This window comes from Silurus meridionalis, chromosome 3 (assembly GCF_014805685.1).
Source record: "Silurus meridionalis isolate SWU-2019-XX chromosome 3, ASM1480568v1, whole genome shotgun sequence".
Lineage (NCBI taxonomy): Eukaryota > Metazoa > Chordata > Actinopteri > Siluriformes > Siluridae > Silurus > Silurus meridionalis.
In genome coordinates, this window is record NC_060886.1 from 23,402,419 (window position 1) to 23,421,512 (window position 19,094).

Sequence of the window (19,094 nt, forward strand, 5' to 3'; positions counted from 1 at the left end):
CAGGAATATAATCCATGAGTTATGACATTAAAATTATATTTGCATTGTCTTGCACAGATTTGTTATAGTTAAATTTTATATTTGCATATGAGTCAACAGAATATGGCAACCACTCCTTTATTGTAAAAAGGCCTCCACATCTTTTAGGTAAATAGAAAAAGCATTTAAAGGGACAATACTATAAAAAAGAAACTTGGATATATTTTAGAGAACAGTAGTTAATGTGCAGTTTGTATAGCAGTACGGATTTACTGTCCATTTAAAATAACTCAACATACAGCCATTAATGTCAAAATAACTGAAAACAGAAGTGAGTACACCCTAAGTGACCATTTCAATACTGTCAATATTTTGTGTGGACATAATTGTTATGTAGCACTACATTAATCCTCCTGGGCATAGAATTCACCAGAGCTGCACAGGTTGTTGCTGAGATCCTCTTCCACTTCTCCATAATGACATTTAGGAGCTGCTGGATGTTAGACACATGACACTTCTCCACCTTCCTCTTGAGGATGCCCCAAAGGTTCTCAGTAGGGTTTAGGTATGAAGACATTCTTGGCCACTATATCATCTTCACCTTAAGCTTCCTCAGCAAGGCAGTTGTCATCTTGGCAGTGTTTTTGGGGTTGATATTATTTTGGAAAACTGCCGTTCGGCTCAGTTTCTGAAGGGAAGGCATCATGTTCTGCTTCAGAAGGTCACAGTACATATTGGAATCCATGTTTTTCTCAATCAACCACAGCTCCCCAGTACCAGTAGCACTCATGCAGCCCCAGACCATGATGCTACTACCACCATGCTTGACTGTAGGCAAGACACAATTTTCTTGTTACTTCTCGCCAGGGCGTCACCACACATGCTGGACACCATCTAAGCCAAACAAGTTTATCTTAGTCTCATCAGACCACAGGACATGGTTCCAGTAAATCATGCCATTGGACTGTTTGCAGGCTTTCTTGTGAGCCAGTTTCAGAAGAGGCTTCCTTCTGGTAAGACAGGCATGCAAACTGACTTGTTGCAGTGTGCGGCGTATGGCCTGAGCACTGACAAGCGGACCTTTCTCATGAGTCTGTTTTTTGAAGCCAGCTTCTGCACCTGACACACAGCATGGGATCTCGACTTCTCTGATCAACCCTTGCGAGGCCTGTCATGAGTGGAACTTGTCTCGGAAAACCTCTCTTTGACCCTGGCCACTGTGCTGTACCTCAGTTTCAGGGTGTATAAAATTAATTACTCTAAATAAAATGTAATATATATAACAATACACCCAGTTTAGTTTTACTATCTCTTGAGACCAATGAAGAGTTCATAGATAAAGTTGGTACAAAATGAAAGTAATAATTAGCAGTAGCAAACGTGTGTCTTTCTCGTCCCACATTCTTTATTCTTGAGTGAATAGATTTTTCCAAAAATAGTTTTCATGTGGGTCCCAATTCACCAAAGCAAGGGGTTGGAACTTGTAAATGCTACAGTTTTAAATATAGATGATGGTACATTTTCAGTCTGAAATATTATGTATGTTGGAGTAAATCTGTTGTGTTTCCAGTTATGCAGCTTCTAAAGTAGTTCTTAATGCCATGATTTGATTCCAGAGATATTATTTTGAGCCCTATAACTATTATAAATAGAGATTCCTTGAGTGGTTGTCTGGGTCACATTAACAACCTGAAGGCTCTAGGCTATGAGTCATAAATACAAATTCATTCATTGCACCAGCTGCATGTTTGTAACCCAAGAGTTCATATTCGTCACCTGGAAAGCTTTTGTTGGACTGTGGACATATATCAATTTGTTTATTTCTCCCAGTGGCTGATTCATTTTATGGTTTCTAAAGAACATTGTGTACTAGATGTAGGTGAGGTTTTATACATTTCTCTTCAGTTACTTTTATTACAGAAAAAGAAGTACTCCGTTATAAATCAATGTTCAAATCTGATGTTTAGCTTTGTTGGTGCTCTTTAGGAAATGTTATGGGTATAATATCAACCATAAAGTAGAACACAATGTTGGAGTAGAATATGCTGGTATCACTCACACACATTAAGAGTTAACAGGGGCTTGTTTCAGCAAGGTCATGTTACAGTAAAAAAAATAAAAGTGCTCCAGCTATTTCCCTAGGGCATTCAGGGAGATTGTGTTATTGTTTAACATAACCGGCTACAGCATTGTGTTAAATCTTTAAAGAAATACCGTAAAGACATGATTGTTTTTGTCAAACTATTCACTTAGTGATTTGTAGTGTTCAGTATTTGGGTCAGGCAAAAGCATCATATCTGTGGATTCTACAGTGGGATGGTGTTAGGCCTTTAAAAATAAAAAAAAAAGCCAATTGATTTGTTATGCTTAAAATCTTTTTAAAAATGATATCAATCAAATACCAACTTTAACCCTGTCTGTAAGTACTAAGATAATAAGAATCCTAATATCACTAGAATGAACATTAATAAATGATTGTTTGTTGGTGCACTTATTTGCATATTTCATATTTGTCTTATTAATATCGCAAATACCAATGAGGTAGTAACAATAAACAAATAGTATATTTGTGAAAAGACGGGCAAAAATGTATTGAGAATTAACCGAAAAGAAACAAACATATTGAGGAGGAAGTATTTGTACATAGAACAGAGGTAAATGTATCTTTACTGAATGGTATCCTGTCCATAGGAGCAGACAGGGGATAATTGACATAATTTTGTTTTAGGCCTTGATGTTATTAATGCCATCCTGCTACACCAAAATCTATAGTAATTAGCTGCTGCTGTGTTTTCAAAAAGCTTTAGGTTTCAGACAAAAGCCAAACCGACCAATGATCACAGTCCATAAAAGTGTATAAGTGTGGGGTCACTTTCTGTATGATGTAAGTAAGGCACCCTGGTGATCATCTGATCTTAGCTGATGCTGCAGCAGGTAGGTGGAAAAGGTGCCAGACTGTTAACCCATGCTTCACTCAGAATGAACTGCCACAGCTGCTAAACTAATAGAAATTTCCCATGTGCACACAAAGGTGTGGTAATTTTCACTGTGTAGGAGTTGTGCTGTGATCACACCTGTTAGCAGGGTTCGAGAGGCTTCTGCAAGCTGAAATTGTCACACTCAAGTCCATGAGAACAGTTCAGCACTGAGGAATCGGCATAGATGGAAAGATCGGCGCTGTAGTGCTGCTGTGATTACTGTTAGTGCAAATGGATTCATTACGATCTAGATAGATTAAAACGATCTTATGTGCAGTTACTTAAGCTATTATAGGGAGAACCCAACCTCCTTCAGGCATATTTTTTTAGCATCTTACTTACAATACTCATATTCTCAACCTAGCATGCAAAGTTGGCAGCATATCAAAAATTGCATCTTCTGAATGGTCTTGATAAAAGTAAACACAAATAAAAGCTTATATTTTGCCTTTTATAATCATCCTCCAAATATATGTTTTTGTGGTCCCTCAGACTTTGCTGTTGTGGTTTTGTTTTGTTTATATGCTAACTTATGGGCCACCATAGTCTTAGTATTTCCTAAGACCTAATGATCAATACGATTCACTTTCTTAACTTAAGTTTCTTAAGTTTTATCATAGTAGCTTGTTACATTACTAAATAATTATTTGGAACTTGGTGATTAATGGTAAAAAATATACACTATTAATCCCCCGCTTTATGTTAGCCACATAACTTTTTCGTTAAGCTGATTTTCCTGGTCTCTTGCAAATTGCACGATAGACCAAAAAACTTAATAGGAATTGTTTTTATTTAGTTTTATGTTAAAATAATAAAATGTATTAATAAAAATATAATTATCAATTATAAAATGAAGTAAAATGTTAATAACGTACTGTATACATAACATCACATTTTTGGGATGGCGTCCGTTTATCGTGGGCGCTTTTTGGAACGTAACCACAATGATAAACATAGGATTACTAGACTGCCTCAATGTCCAGTAAACTTCTGAGCACAATTTAGATTTCTGCTTGGCTGTCTGAGCCAGTATCTGGTTAGAGGTTGGTCACATGAAGGTGAATAGGATGAGTCTGTATACTTTTGCTTTTCTTCTAGAAAGGAAAATTATAAACTGATGGATAGCTTAACTGCTAATAATTACCTAAGCACATGTTATATTAACCACACATTAGGCTTGTAGCTATGGAGACATTGTCAGAGCTGAGTGAGTGCATTAGTTTTATTCAGGGAATAGCCACACGTATGTCATTAGCCTGCACTTTATTTAGGTTGCTCTCCATGGTGTGGTAAGCAAACAAATGATAAAATAATGGACTGTTCTGATCTAATATGCAAATTCATTTCTGTATACCAGGCACCTCTGAACACTGCAAGATGAATTGTTGTAACTATGCTGTGCTTGTAGCTGTATGCTGACGGTGCCACTTCTGAATGGTTTCTCAAGGACATTTAGGGGTAGACACCTATTCATTTAAAAACCAGAACCTGAATCTTGCTTACGTGGCTTAACTGTTGGTATTAAACAGCCATTAATATAAGCCAATGAATCATCTGAGAAGGGGAAAAAGAAAGTATGTTTAATCTCTAAAGATGCCTAAAGGTGGACCTTACTATGACCAATGTGCACTAGAGGAAGTCCATGGCCCTGGTCTAAGATGTACACATTCAAAAAGCATTAATCCTACATCCTATGTATCTATAGTGATTGCCAGTCCATGTAAGTGTTGCATGCAGAATCAAATCCATATCTGTATATGCATTCACGTTAATGGCAGCACTAAAATGTAAAGGATAATGATTATTCCTTAGTTTTTTTAACTAACGAAAACAGTGTTTTAGTCATTTGCATTGTTTTAGTTGTTTGTGTGACTCACTCGGTTTGTGTCTTCTCCCCTCATGCGATTTTTTAAAAGGCTCTGCGTTACTTTGGCAGTTTTCTCTTTATAAAATAGGCTCTGCAGTGGTAAAGCATGCTGACATGCTTCATAAATCATTTGTGGCTCTTTGACGCTTCATTGGAGGCAAGAGGGGGTGAAATTAAAACACTGATTAGATACAGGAAGCAGATCCCCTTTTTATGTATACTTAGCTAGGTTTATGCGATTTGACGTGCTTAAGGAGGCATTTTAAAACCAACAAAGGTGGTGTATTATTTTCATTGACTCTAACCTCTAAAACAGGTACCCTGTGTTTCTTTATTAAACCAACATACATTATCTTGTTTATCCATTCAGTAGGTGTTAATGACTACAGCTGATATTTTCCATAGGGAACATCATCTGTGTAAATCATCATCTAGTTCTTCATCAGTGTTAGATTCTGAACACAGGATGACTGCCAGCAAGGATTTATGTTTGGTGGACTTTAATAATAAACCTTTTTAATGCTGTTTTGCCCGCAACACCAACCAGTACTGCATCGTTGCTATTGCTTTGCTAAAAATGATCAAGCAATTAAATAAAATATGCTCAGCAGTGAGTCTATAGCGGTCCATTTCACTGATGGACAGGATAGAGAAGGGGCTGACTAATTGTGCATAGCAGCAGATGGACTAGAGTCCTATATAAGTGAATGGGTAGTAAAAATGTGCTACTCGTCAGCTACTACGAGTGATTCCAAGGTTGTACGGAGCAATATAATTGTTTAATGGGGTTCCAAAGGTAAGAGATTGTGGCAGAACTTTTTCTCTTCTTGTATCCTAACATCATTGCACAGAAATACTCAACTAGCATTGCAAAGAGAGATGTTATTAATTAAATATCCATTGCTGAAGGAGAAATCCTTCACTCAGATGGGCTAAATGTATTCCACAATATAGCAAATTTTACCTCTTGCACAAGACACTATATATACTATCTTCTGTAGTGATGATTTTTTAGCAAAATGTGCAATAGTGTATAAACCTAATGTAGCAAAAAAGAGCCTATTACTTTTTTCGAAGTTTGTAACCTATGAAAAACTGCATGTTCTGACAAAAGCTATTGCATCATAATGCTTTGGTGAATGCATTTATTTATTTATTTATTTTGCAAACTTTTACAAAATTGACAGTAATTATGCACTTGCCTAATAGATTCTATATCTGACCACAGCCATATGAAGGTATTGTGTTGTATAGTGTTGTTATTTATGTCTGTACTTTTGCGAGTCACAAACAGCTGCAAACAAATTCCTTGTGTGTTAACACACTTGGCCAATAAACTTGAATCTGATTCCCAACACTGCTACCACAAACTAGTAATATACAAAATTGTCTTGTTTGTATGCTTAAATACAATTGACTATGTTTGTATGCTTTAAGCTTGTTTCCTTTCATTTCAAGTAAGGGGACCAATCTTACTAATACTTTCCCTGCAGAGTGGAGGTTGCCCACGGTTTTGGAATGTGTTTGTGTATGTAGGCATATATGGATTTTAAGCATGTTTAATTCATGAAAAGGTCACACTTCAACAAACTCAGAAACAGTTCATTGCTTTGCTCTGGGTTAGGCTCTCTATGTTGTTACAAAAAACACAGCAGGGAATCTATTTGTCAAGCATATTTATAGAGCAGGGTATTCTTTCTAGTGAATAATTTTTCCTTCTACAGTTACCCCAAGTGAAAAACTGCTATTAATGTAGCAGTGTGCACACAAGCCATGTTATTTTGGGAGCAATTAATAAACTCCTTCCAAAAGCATTGTGCGGCTGGGAAGAAAAAAAGATGCCTCATATCCATGTAAATATTCCAATGATAAAAATACATGGATCAAATGATTTTTCAAGGCTTGGGTACTTATGTCTGTGTGCACAGTATGTGTTTGTTTGCCAAATTTATTTCAGTTATAACATTGGTGTTGGATTATTGACTTCCAGCAGATATTTTGCTTCATTGATAATGCATATTTATGTCAGAGGTCATCAGTATGCATCATCATCATTGTTTTGTGTCATGTGACCCAAATTGTTTGGATTGGTTATAAGTGCAAAAAGGGAACAGATGGTAGACAGACTGAGGCACTGCCAAGTCCTGACCTTTTCCTGAGTAGGCAGGTCTGTGTTTTTAGCTTTTTTTTCTCTCTCTTACTGTAATCCGATGAATGTGTAGGAGAGAATTGCTTTACCCTTGTCTTCCTGACCAGACATTGTTATTAATTTTGCCGAGAGCTAAATTTGGTGTTGTTGCCCAGCTGTGGTGAATATTTACAGACCAAGGACCTGCTCAGGTGTGATTACTTTAAAGCACACTACGGATGCTGAAAATAAGACAAAACTGATGGCATAACATAGATTCCCAACATGTGTGAAAAAGGTCCCACTTTATACTAATTGCTGTGTAGTTAGATATGAAATTATTCTGTACATGCAATTATACTGTAACTAAAGAGAAGTTCTGTATAATTACATAAGGTTTAAATCAGTTACATGGATTTATGTAAATATGTACTGTATGTGTATTAACCTTTTTCAGTTTGTATGTAAATATTGTAGTCTTATTTTATGTGGATTTCTATGCAGTATTTGCATTGTAACATTTTAACTCATCAAAATATCATAGATGAATACAAACTTGGAATTCAGTACCTCCTTAACATTATTAATTATATATTAAGTAAGCAGATAGTTCCTGTGTACTGGACTGGAAGGAATTTTTGTAATTTTTATTCTTTGGTTTCTCTTTCTTGAGAAATAGAAACTGTACATTCCTACTCTTTAAATGGAAACTAGTTAGAATTAAATAACAGATAATAACCAATACCATAACCAAACTCTTTACATATAGTCACAAGACTTATTTGGCATAATTTTTCATTTCTTTGCTAACCTTAGGTAATGGTTTACCTTTCCAGCTTTTTACCAAGTTTTCTTTGACTATGACACTGCAGATTACTACCATGGTTGCTAAGTTTTACGTCAGCATCCTTCTACTTTGCATCCTGATTTGTTGCTTGCAGAATTCTAGGGAAACTACTCCCTACATATGTTTTTTCTGCCACCTGTAACAGTATACTCGTCCTCAGTAGATTCATTACAGTATACGTGTAGCTTTCCAAGTGTTACAAGAGTCACGTGTACAGGTAATCAAGACACAATATTAAGTTGAACTTTAAAAAAAATATTATTTCTGTACAATATTAGAGTTGCAACATTCTTTTGTTGGGTTAACTCAAGGAATTTAATATTTTCTATATTTAAAAAAAGTATTTTCTGTACAGTTTTAAATAATTTAGCATATGCTGTAAATATGTGAGAATTGAAACCTGCAGTTAATACAAATGTAAAAATGTCAAAATAATACAAACCAAAGCAATCTGTAAGAGTGAAATCATACTTAGTAAGTACACTTTAGCTGCCTGAATAGTTTATGTGTTACTACACAGGTATTAGAGACATTTAATATAAAGTGCAACCAAAACAGAAAACATTAACATCATTAAGAGAAGATAAAGCCGCTTTCCAGAGCAAAAACCTAATAAAACATCACATTGTGGATAAGAAATGTGTTTCACACATTTGGTTTCGCATTATCTTTGATCATACTGTGTGTGATTCACAACTATGCTGTCCTGAAACTTGCTGTTCACATGACATTGGTGCATGAAGGTGTGGACTGGTGTGCACACCGTTTTTTCTTTTCCTTTGAGAAGAGTACTTCTTTAAAAGCAGAGTTGCCTGGAGTTAATGAAATATAAACACATTTAATGTTTTTTATAGACCACAGTTGGAGTTTTGAAGGTAGATGAAAGTGTAAATCTTTAGTAGGCACAGTCAGGTCTGCTAATTTTGTTCATGCATTGCATTCATACAGTGGCAGAAATAATTATTTGATCCCCTGCAGATTTTGTAAATTTACCCCTTACGAACAAATGAACAGTTTGGAATCTTTATGGTAGGTTTATTTTTATGGTAGGTTTATTTTAAATTAATTAATTTTTTTTTTAATTATCATGCTGATGGTCTTGTAGCCTAGTCCAGCCTTGTGCAGGTCTACAATCTTGTCCCTGATGTCCTTTAACAGCTCTTTGGTCTTGCCAATGGTGTTGGAAAAGTTTGTATAGAAGTGGTTGATTTTGTGACTGGTGTCTTTTTTAAACATAACAAGTTGATTTTAGGAATCCTTTCCTAAAGGGACAGTACTAATTTGGGTCTGTTGGAGTCAGAATTCTTTCTAATTTGGTATGGGATCAAATACTTTTTTCACTCAATCTAATACAAATTAATTTATAAACTTTCTTTAAAGTTTTTTTCTTAATTCTGTCTAACTCTGTTAAAATAAATCTACCATAAAAACTCTAGACTGTTAATTTCTTTGTAGGGGTAAACAAAGAAAAATAAATCAGCGGGGGATCAAATAATTATTTTCCCCACTGTAACGTTTGGTTCAGAAATGGCTGATATGTTAGTTATCTGAATCCCATGCTTTTACATGAAGCACACTTAGAGGCTGTAGTAGTGATTATGTGCTTAGGTGTGTGTGTTTTTTTCCTCAGGTTATGCCACCCCACAGGCTGACTGCAAACCCAACGGTCAAAGAGAAGGGCTGATCTCAGACCCCCCCCCCACACTCCTGCTGCTGTGCCCCTCCCTGTCCCCATGGCGACAGGAGGCAATGCCCCTGAGAAAGATGTTTTGATCAACCTGCATCAGGTAAGGCTTGCTTGATGCCCCCTCTCTCTATCATGCTGCTGTTATTACCATGGTTATACTGTTCACTTGTAAAGTGAGTTTGATGCAAATTCTGTCAAAATAGATCTGGGTTTTTGCTTTATTTTTGGCCTCATTTTAAGTGGACTGGTTAAGTGTATTCACTGCGCTGTGGTGGTTTTTCCCTAGTGTAGAGACTTTCTGCAATAAGTCCATATTTAGAGATAGATAGAGAGAGAGAGAGAGAGAGAGAGAGAGAGAGAGAGAGAATGAGGCTGCATTCATGCTTATACAGTGAAATGACTCAAATGTCTCTAATTAGAGCCTGAGCTGCTGTGTCTCCTGAGCATTGGCAGATGGTGAGGGAAGAACTAGTGTTGAAGTGGCAGATGTGTGACTGAAGTTCCTGGTTACACCAGACAGAAAGGGATAACAGTGCCATGCACAAGACAGTATCATCTACCCTGCTTGGTTCTCGAATACCACTCAGAATGCATGGAACTGTCACTTTAGGTTTCAGTGTAGCCTGGTAAAGTGTAATTAATATATATATATATATATATATATATATATATATATATATATATATATATATATATATATATATATACAGTATATGTATGTGTGTGTGTGTGTGTGTGTGTGTGTGTGTGTGTGTGTGTGCTTTCAGTGTCAAGACAATAGGAATTCTAGTTCAGTGAGCAATAAGAATTCTATGGTTTACTAGGGGCTTCTCCAATGTTCTGATCTCAGCACAATCCTGTACATTATAACAAAAAACATGATACATATGTCTGGTTTTGCCAGTCTTCCCTTAAAGCTTTTTTTTTTTTACATCATTTTAACAAACAGAATAATTAAATTAGTTTTGTTACCTGCTCAATGTGTATAATCCATTTAAATTGATCAGCTTCTATACTCACAAAACTGTATGAGTCACACTGAGCAGCTTGTTCCTATTTGAGTTGTTATATACCTTATTATATTAATTATTATTTATTTCTTTTTGAGCACTGAACTAAAAAACTTCAAGCAAGCCCCTCACAAACCTTAAAATAAGGACAATTAAAAAAAAAAATTCTGCTACATTGGAACATTTTGAATGCAAAATCAGATAGCTGCCCTTTCACATCTTATCAATCTATGTGCTCATGAAAGAGCAATGCAAAATGTATAATACTTTTAGTCTGTTTGCCATGTGGTCTGGTTTCACGTTGTGCATAACTGAACAAGAAAAAACAAGACAGAAATCATGGAAATCATCTTTTTCATTTATTTAATTTTATTGAAACAATTTCATTTAATTTAGTTAAATCAATATAATAAAAAGTTTTGCATTAATTTGATTTGAATTAATTTTATTTTTAGACAATATTATGAAATATTATTTTATGTATTATTTGACCAAGCATTTTGTAATTGTAATTGCTGGTTTGCTGGTTGCTTCTTGGTTGCTTCTTGGCTGGTTGCTTCTTATTCACTTTACCCTGTTTCACACCACCAGGGTGCAATTAAAAACTCTATTTATGTGAAAGAACCCTTTGAGAAACTATTTCAGACCAGCATAGATACCGATAAGTCGGTAGTTTCTAAACAAGATGCTTGCAAAATTTTGTTGCACAGAGCAAACACCCTGTTTCTGGATTCAAGACTAGATTTATTTTTACTAGATTTTTTTGGATACATTTTGTATGCCTGTCTCTTTGTGAATGATTCACCAGCTCTTCGAAGCATTTCTTTTTCCTATATTCGACTGTCAAATCCTTCGCTTCCCTTTATGCCGAAGTGCACTGAGTGAGTTGTTCCCACTGTATTCTAATGTCATGAAACACAAATTCTAAAAAAGTCTAAACTGATGTTTTTGGATAGCATAAAAGAGAAAAGAGAGAGAGAGAGAGAGAGAGAGAGAGAGAGAGAGAGAGAGAGAAAAGTCAAATTTTCAAGGTCATACAAGTGGTTCTAAAAAATTCACATCTATATGCTTGATCTAACAGTGTAAGAACATTTAGACACATTTATTATTCATAGAACAAAAAAGCTAAAATGGTAAAATGTGTCATTTTTATTTCTTACCGTTTCTAGTATTTTTATTCTTAAGACTGTAATAAAAATAGATGCAGTTCTAAAAGTGTGTGTGTGTAATTTATTAGTAAAAATAATTATTTTGGGCTGCTAGATGTTCAGAAAGTAATTTGTTAATGTTTAGTCCAGTGTTGCGTGTGCTGGTAACATTTCTCATATTGCTATTCTCTAAGAGGGTTCCTTATTTATCAGATAAGATATAAGATCACATAAGAAATGAAAGAGACAGGCAAACAGAGAACGAACACACTTTGCAAAACTTCCATTAACATTCATTGAAAGCAGGTGTGAAATTCGATACATCCAGTCTGACCCAACGTTAGGCTTGTTTACAAGGGCTGAAAGTTGGAGCAAGGCTGCGTTTCAGAAACTGCTGGCTGGGGCAAGGCGGCAGTTTGTTATTTGTGGCATCAGATACCAAATCAGTTTTGTCCAAGGCCTTGTGCTGGCTGTGCTTTGGATATTAACAGATCTTGTTTCAACTCTTTACTGTAGGGAAAACTAGAAAACTAGAGGAGAGTAAAACTCAGGACAGACTAGACAGAATAGGTTCTTTATTTCCATTAGTATCTCCTCTAGAATCTCAAGTAAGCTCTAAAAAGCCTTTTTTTCTTGTAGGAGCTCAAACGAGAAAACCATCCTTAGTTATTTGTTGTATAGAGAGAAGCTAAGTGACTGAAATCACTTGACAGAATTCAGCACTTCGCTCCTGCGTTCACACTGTGAAGCATTGAAATATTTCTGCATGCAAATATGTAATTTAACACAAATTCAAACAAATCAGGTGACCACGTAACCAGGCTGATTTGTTTTTTTACTTCTGTGTTGTAAAAAGCTACATCCCAGTCAGCAATCTCTGGAACTTCAAAATCAAATATTTGAATTGGATTGACAGCCCTATAAATATAAATATATTTATATTTATATATATATTTTTCTTTTTAAATTTTTTTTTTTATAAAGTAATTTATGTTTATACATATACGTATATTAAAATATTTATTCGTGATTAATCGCATCATTGTCATGAGTTAACTCACGAATTATGACAACTTAATCACGCATTTGTATCTGTTCTAAATGTACCTTAATTTAAATTAAATTAATTTTCAATACTCTAATCCACATGGTAATTGACAAATATGGATGCTTTATGCAAATGTATGTTTATTATTAGTGAACCCTACATAGACCATGAAGACAAAATATTCTTCTAAATGTTTTAAAATAATTATGGTGTTTTAAATGAAATAAATATTAGGACACCAAACATAATTTTGCTATGTTTCCACAAGAATTGCGGGATGTGTGAATCATGGCAGTTTTTTGTCTGGGTGATAGGAATATAAGTCTCTTATCTATTGCCACAGTAGATGGAGGTAATGCTCTACCTAAGAATGCAAACTGCCAATAAAGAAGAAAAAGAAGAAGAAGAAGAAGAAGAAGAAGAAGAAGAAGAGGAAGAATATTTGCAGATTTTGGTGCTTGACCTTGAGGTGCATCAGTAATACAATGTAATAGTTGAGTTTATTAGTTTTTTTATATCTGATTAAAGAAAGGACATCGTAAATAAATGTGTGTTGCGTTAAAGGTTTTAATATAGCCTTTTATATATTTATTAAATATTTTTTTTAAATAAAAATAACCCAGCCATTAGGGTTGCACAAGCCAGTGCACTCTTAGTGCCGGTCCCAAGTCCGGATAAATGGGAAGGGTTGCTTTAAGAAGGGCATCCAGTGTTAAACATGTGCCAAATCCAACATGCAAATCACAAATATGAATTTCATACAAGATCGGTCGAGGCCCGGGTTACCAACAACTGCCACAGGTATCGTTAGCCAACAGGGTACCGGTGAAAATTTCAGTCTTTGAAAACCTCTGTATGACCCTGGCCACTGTTCTGTACCTCAGTTTCAGGGTGTTACTGATCTTCTTAAAGCCTCGGCCATCTTTGTGGAGAGATACAATTCTATTCTCAAATTCTCTGAGAGCTTTTTGCCATGTTGAACATCCAGTGGTCAGTAAGAGAGAGGAATGTACTCAAAGTACCAACTTTTAACTGCTCTAATACAAGAAACACAACTTTATATGGTCCTAAAAAGCAGACAAAAACATGAACATGGTGAACAGGACATGTGGCTTTGCATGGTTAAATGACTTACAGCTATTATCAGCTATTATACAGCTATTATTACGGTGTACTCACCTTTTGTTGCCAGTTATTTAGACAATAATGGCTGTATGTTGAGTTATTTTCAGAGGACAGTAAATCTGTATTGCTGTACAAGCTGCACATTGACTATTCTAAATATATCCAAGATTCATTTTTATAGTATTGTCCTTGGAAAGATCTAATAAAATGGTTGCTGCAATGTGAGGGGGGTACTTACTTTAGTGGGATACCGTTAACGCAGATATATTTTAAAGGCACTAATTTTATTAACGTGTGAGTAATGCAGCAGCATTTCTTTGACTATTTTTATTGAAAATATAAATAAATAGATATAAAAGAGGCAAAATTAAAACCTTAAACGCAACATGACCTCCTTTCCTTACTCAGATATAAAAAAAAAAGAACTCCAGCAAAAAAAATTTTTTTAATCACTAACATTTGTTTTGCTGATGTGCCAAGTCTGAAATCAAGCACCAAAATCCACCATGATGCAAACATCAGGCAATTAAATCTGTCCATGTGGAAACATAGCAAAAGTTCCGTTTGGTGTCCTGATGATTTACGTAACATGCTGTATGAATGCTTTGCAGGGTGAGCAAAAAATGTTATTAAAATTTATCTTGCCTTACGAGCTATAACTTGCGTTGCGAACAAAGATGACGCAAGACAATGGGGAGCTGAGGTCAGTGTCCCACATATTCAGATTCATTCAGTGTGTATCCCATGTATAGGCTGCATTCGCACGAACATACTGTTTACTATAGTGTTGTGACCATATGTGTTCTAATGGAAGGAAATCCTCCTTCCATGCAATAACCCTCCTCCTCCTCCTCCTCTCCTCCCTCTCATTTCCCTCAGGCCAGCCAAGACTCTTTTCAAAGGTAAAGTACAGGTTAATTTGTTTTATTTTTACTTTAAAATGTGCACTAATCATTGTTATTTGTTTCACATACAGTACATTAGGGACAATAATTTGTATGTAAAATACCATTTAAATTATTTTTACATGATTATCTTTGGGTGTGTGGAACGGATTATCTGAGTTGACATTATTTCCTATGGGAAAATTCGCTTTGCATCACAAATGTAAATGTTAGTTTAAAAGATTAAAAAAATTATTTTGTCTTAATGCTCTAAATTGAGTTTGGTTTCACTAATAATAAACATAGGTTGATTAGAGTATTTAAAAAGTTAGGTTTAAGGTACAAACCAGGTTCCAAAAAAGTTGGGACACTGTACAAATTGTGAATAAAAAAGGAATGCAATAATTTACAAATCTCATAAACTTATATTTTATTTACAATAGAATATAGATAAAATATCAAATTTAGAAAGTTGGACATTTTAAAATGTCATGCCAAATATTAGCTCATTTTGGATTTCATGAGAGCTACACATTCCAAAAAAGTTGGGACAGGTAGCAATAAGAGGCCGGAAAATTTAAATGTACATATAAGGAACAGCTGGAGGACCAATTTGCAACTTATTAGGTCAATTGGCAACATGATTGATGAAAAGAGCCTCTCAGGGTGGCAGTGTCTCCCAGAAGTCAAGATATGCAGAGGATCAGCAATTCCCCCAATGCTGCGGCAAAAAATAGTGGAGCAATATCAGAAAGGAGTTTCTCAGAGAAAAATTGGAAAGAGTTTGAAGTTATCATCATCTACAGTGCATAACATCATCCAAAGATTCCGAGAAACAATCACTGGAACCAGTGTTGGGCAGTGTTGGGCGGTAACGCGTTGCTTTTTACAGTAACTAATACTTTAACGCGTTACTTTTAAAAATAAAGTAACTTTGCTACCGTTACCGTATGGTGCGTTACCCATTACTTTTTTAAATTAATTAATTTCGGCTGAAGTGTAGCCTACAGTCTAACCTGTTTACGCATTGTAGGATTGGTGGATGAACCACTGTAAACAGAAAGAAGACGCGCTGTAGGATTAGTGGATTACCCACTGTATACACGAAGAAGACGCACTGTGGGCGTGTCTCCGTTTATTCAGGTCTGTGCGGCAGTAATGGCGAGTCGAGGCGAGAGCAAGACGAGTTTCTCAAAGAGGAAATATGCTCATTATTTCACTTTAGTTAAGTATAAAGACAAAAACTTTTAAGGCAACTGTAAGCTGTGTCTTTCTGGTTCGAAGGTCATATCTACTGCGATAAACAGCAACTCCAATCTGTCGAAGCTCCTCCAGGACCTCCATGCCTGAGGAGCTAGAAGCTAGAAGCTAATCAGGTGTTCTGTTCTACATTGTTGATAGTTTTCATACTTCAGCTGTTAATGGAACATTTTAAGGGCTTAACAGCAACAGCAGAAGCCACTTTAGTTTTTGATTGTGAATATATTATTCAGCTTGTTTTGTTATTTATTTCAGAAATCCTTGTGATATATTCAGTTTGTGCTGGTCTGACTTAAATAAAATAGTGCTTAAAAATTACTTTGTGTTTAAGTCAGTTTTGTGTTTGTGTAGACCATAACACATAAAAGGGCATTAATGGGAACATTAAAGAAGGTTCTTTAAAAAAGTAACTAAAAAGTTACTTTTAACAGTAACGTATTACTTTTTGGTGTAAGTAATCAACAAAGTAACTAAGTTACTTTTTGAATGAATTAACGAGTAAATGTAACTAGTTACTATTTTTTAATAACTAGCACAACACTGACTGGAACAATCTCTGTGTGTAAGGGTCAAGGCCGGAAAACCATACTGGATGCCCGTGATCTTCGGGCACTTAGACGTCACTGCATCACATACAGGAATGCTACTGTAATGGAAATCACAACATGGGCTCAGGAATACTTCCAGAAAACATGGTTGGTGAACACAATCCACCGCACCATTTGCCGTTGCCGGCTTAAACTCTATAGGTCAAAAAAGAAGCCATATCTAAACATGATCCAGAAGCGCAGGCGTTTTCTCTGGGCCAAGGCTCATTTAAAATGGACTGTGGCAAAGTGGAAAACTGTTCCGTTGGTCAGACGAATAAAAATTTGAAGTTCTTTTTGGAAAACTGGGATGCCATGTCATCTGGACTAAAGAGGCAAGGACAACCCAAATTGTTATCAGCGCTCAGTTCAGAAGCCTGCATCTCTGATGGTATGGGGTTGCATGAGTGCGTGTGGCATGGGCAGCTTACACATCTGGAAAGGCACCATCAATGCTGAAAGGTATATCCAAGTTCTAGAACAACATATGCTCCCATCCAGAGGTTGTCTCTTTCAGGAAAGACCTTCATTTTCCAACATGACAATGCCAGAACACATACTACACCAATTACAACATCATGGCTGTAGAAGAAGGATCTGGGTACTGAAATGGCCAGACTGCAGTCCAGCTCTTTCACCCATAGAAAACATTTGTTGCATCATAAAGAGGAAGAGGTGACAAAGAAGACCTAAAACAGTTGAGCAACTGGAAGCCTGTATTAGACAAGAATGGGACAACATTCTTATTCCTAAGCTTGAGCAACTTGTCTCCTCACGCCACACAGTGGTAAACATATTTTAACCAACTGACAGCCTTAATATATGTTTGTGTGTACATATTGTATATACAGTGCCCTCCACAATTATTGGCACCCCTGTTTTAGACGCGGTCGTGGACTTCTAAAAATTCTCCTTTTTTTTAAAACAACATAGAACCCAAATGCAAAAAAAAAGAGAAAAATCCAACCTTTCATTTAAGTACATAACTTTGGTGGTAAAAAAAATCATACATTTAGAAAAAAGAAAAAACTTGAAATCATGTGTCCCACAATTATTGGCACCCCTAACAATTCCTTTGAAAAATTTAATTGTTTTTTTTTTTGTAATATATTTTTCTGTAGTTGCTAAGGTTGGTCAGGGTATCTAGGGACTTTTAATTAGTAATTCATGATTTCCTGTTTCCCTGGGGTATAAATATGACGTGACACAGAGGCCTAATTCTCTTACCCATTTGTCAACATGGCAAAGACAAGAGAACACACCATTCAAGTAAGGCAGATGTATGTCGACCTTCATAAGTCAGGCAATGGCTACAAGAAAATAGCCACTCGCCTTAACTTGCCGGTATCTACAGTCAGAGGAATCATTAAGAAGTTTAAAACAACTGGAACAGTGACAAACAATGCTGGAAGAGGTCCCAAGTTTATCTTGCCACAACGCACAGTGAGGAGGATGGTAAGAGAAGTAAAAAAATTTCCCAAGCTCACCGTCACAGAATTGCATCAAAGAGTGGCATCTTGGGGTCACAGAGTCTCCAAAACAACCATCAGACGCTCTCTACATGCCAACAAGCTGTTTGGGAGGCATGCAAGGAAAAAGCCTTTTCTCACTAACACTCACAAACGTAAACGTCTGGAGTTTGCTAAGCGGTACTGGGACTTCAACTGGGATCGTGTGCTTTGGTCAGATGAGACTAAGATTGAGCTTTTTGGCAACAAACACTCTAAGTGGGTCTGGCGTAAAACAAAAGATGAGTATGCCGAAAAGCACCTCATGCCCACCGTGAAGTATGGTGGAGGATCTGTGATGCTGTGGGCCTGTTTCTCTTCCAAAGGCCCTGGGAACCTTGTTAGGGTGCATGGCATTATGAACGCTTTGAAGTACCAGGATATTTTAAATAAAAACCTGATGGCCTCTGCCAGAAAGCTGAAGATGGGTCGTCATTGGGTCTTTCAGCAGGATAATGATCCAAAACATGTGGCAAAATCTACACAAAAGTGGTTCAGCAGTCACAAACTCAAGGTCCTCCCATGGCCATCTCAGTCCCCAGACCTCAACCCAATCGAAAACCTGTGGGGCGAGCTAAAGAGAAGAGTGCATAAGAGGACCCAGGACACTGGATGATCTAGAAAGATTGTGCAAAGAAGAATGGTCAAAATCCTCTCTCTGTGTTCTCCAATCTTGTGAAATGTTATAGGAGGAGATTAAGTGCTGTCTTGTTGGCAAAAGGAGGTTGTACAAAGTATTAACATCAGGGTGCCAATAATTGTGGCACACATGATTTCAAGTTTTTTTTTTTTCTAAATGTGTGATTTTTTACCACCAAAGTAATGTACTTAAATAAAAGGTTGGATTTTTCTCTTTTTTTGCATTTGGGTTCTATGTTGTTTTAAAAAAAAAAGAGAATTTTTAGAAGTCCACGACCACATCTTAAACAGGGGTGCCAATAATTGTGGAGGGCACTGTATATGTGTGTGTATATATATATATATATATATATATATATATATATATATATATATATACACACACACACACTTATATAC

General features: G+C 36.0%; 1 protein-coding gene across 2 annotated transcripts in view; it reads left to right on the forward strand.

Moving 5' to 3' along the window:
- slc4a3 (solute carrier family 4 member 3) overlaps nucleotides 1-19,094 on the forward strand; it is a 72,534-nt gene that overhangs the window by 1,236 nt on the left and 52,204 nt on the right. For both annotated transcript variants that reach the window (XM_046843287.1, XM_046843280.1), the window contains exon 2: nucleotides 9,430-9,586. In XM_046843287.1, the coding sequence (XP_046699243.1) occupies nucleotides 9,533-9,586 (54 nt within the window). In that variant the 5' untranslated portion in view covers nucleotides 9,430-9,532. The remainder of the gene's footprint in view (nucleotides 1-9,429; nucleotides 9,587-19,094) is intronic.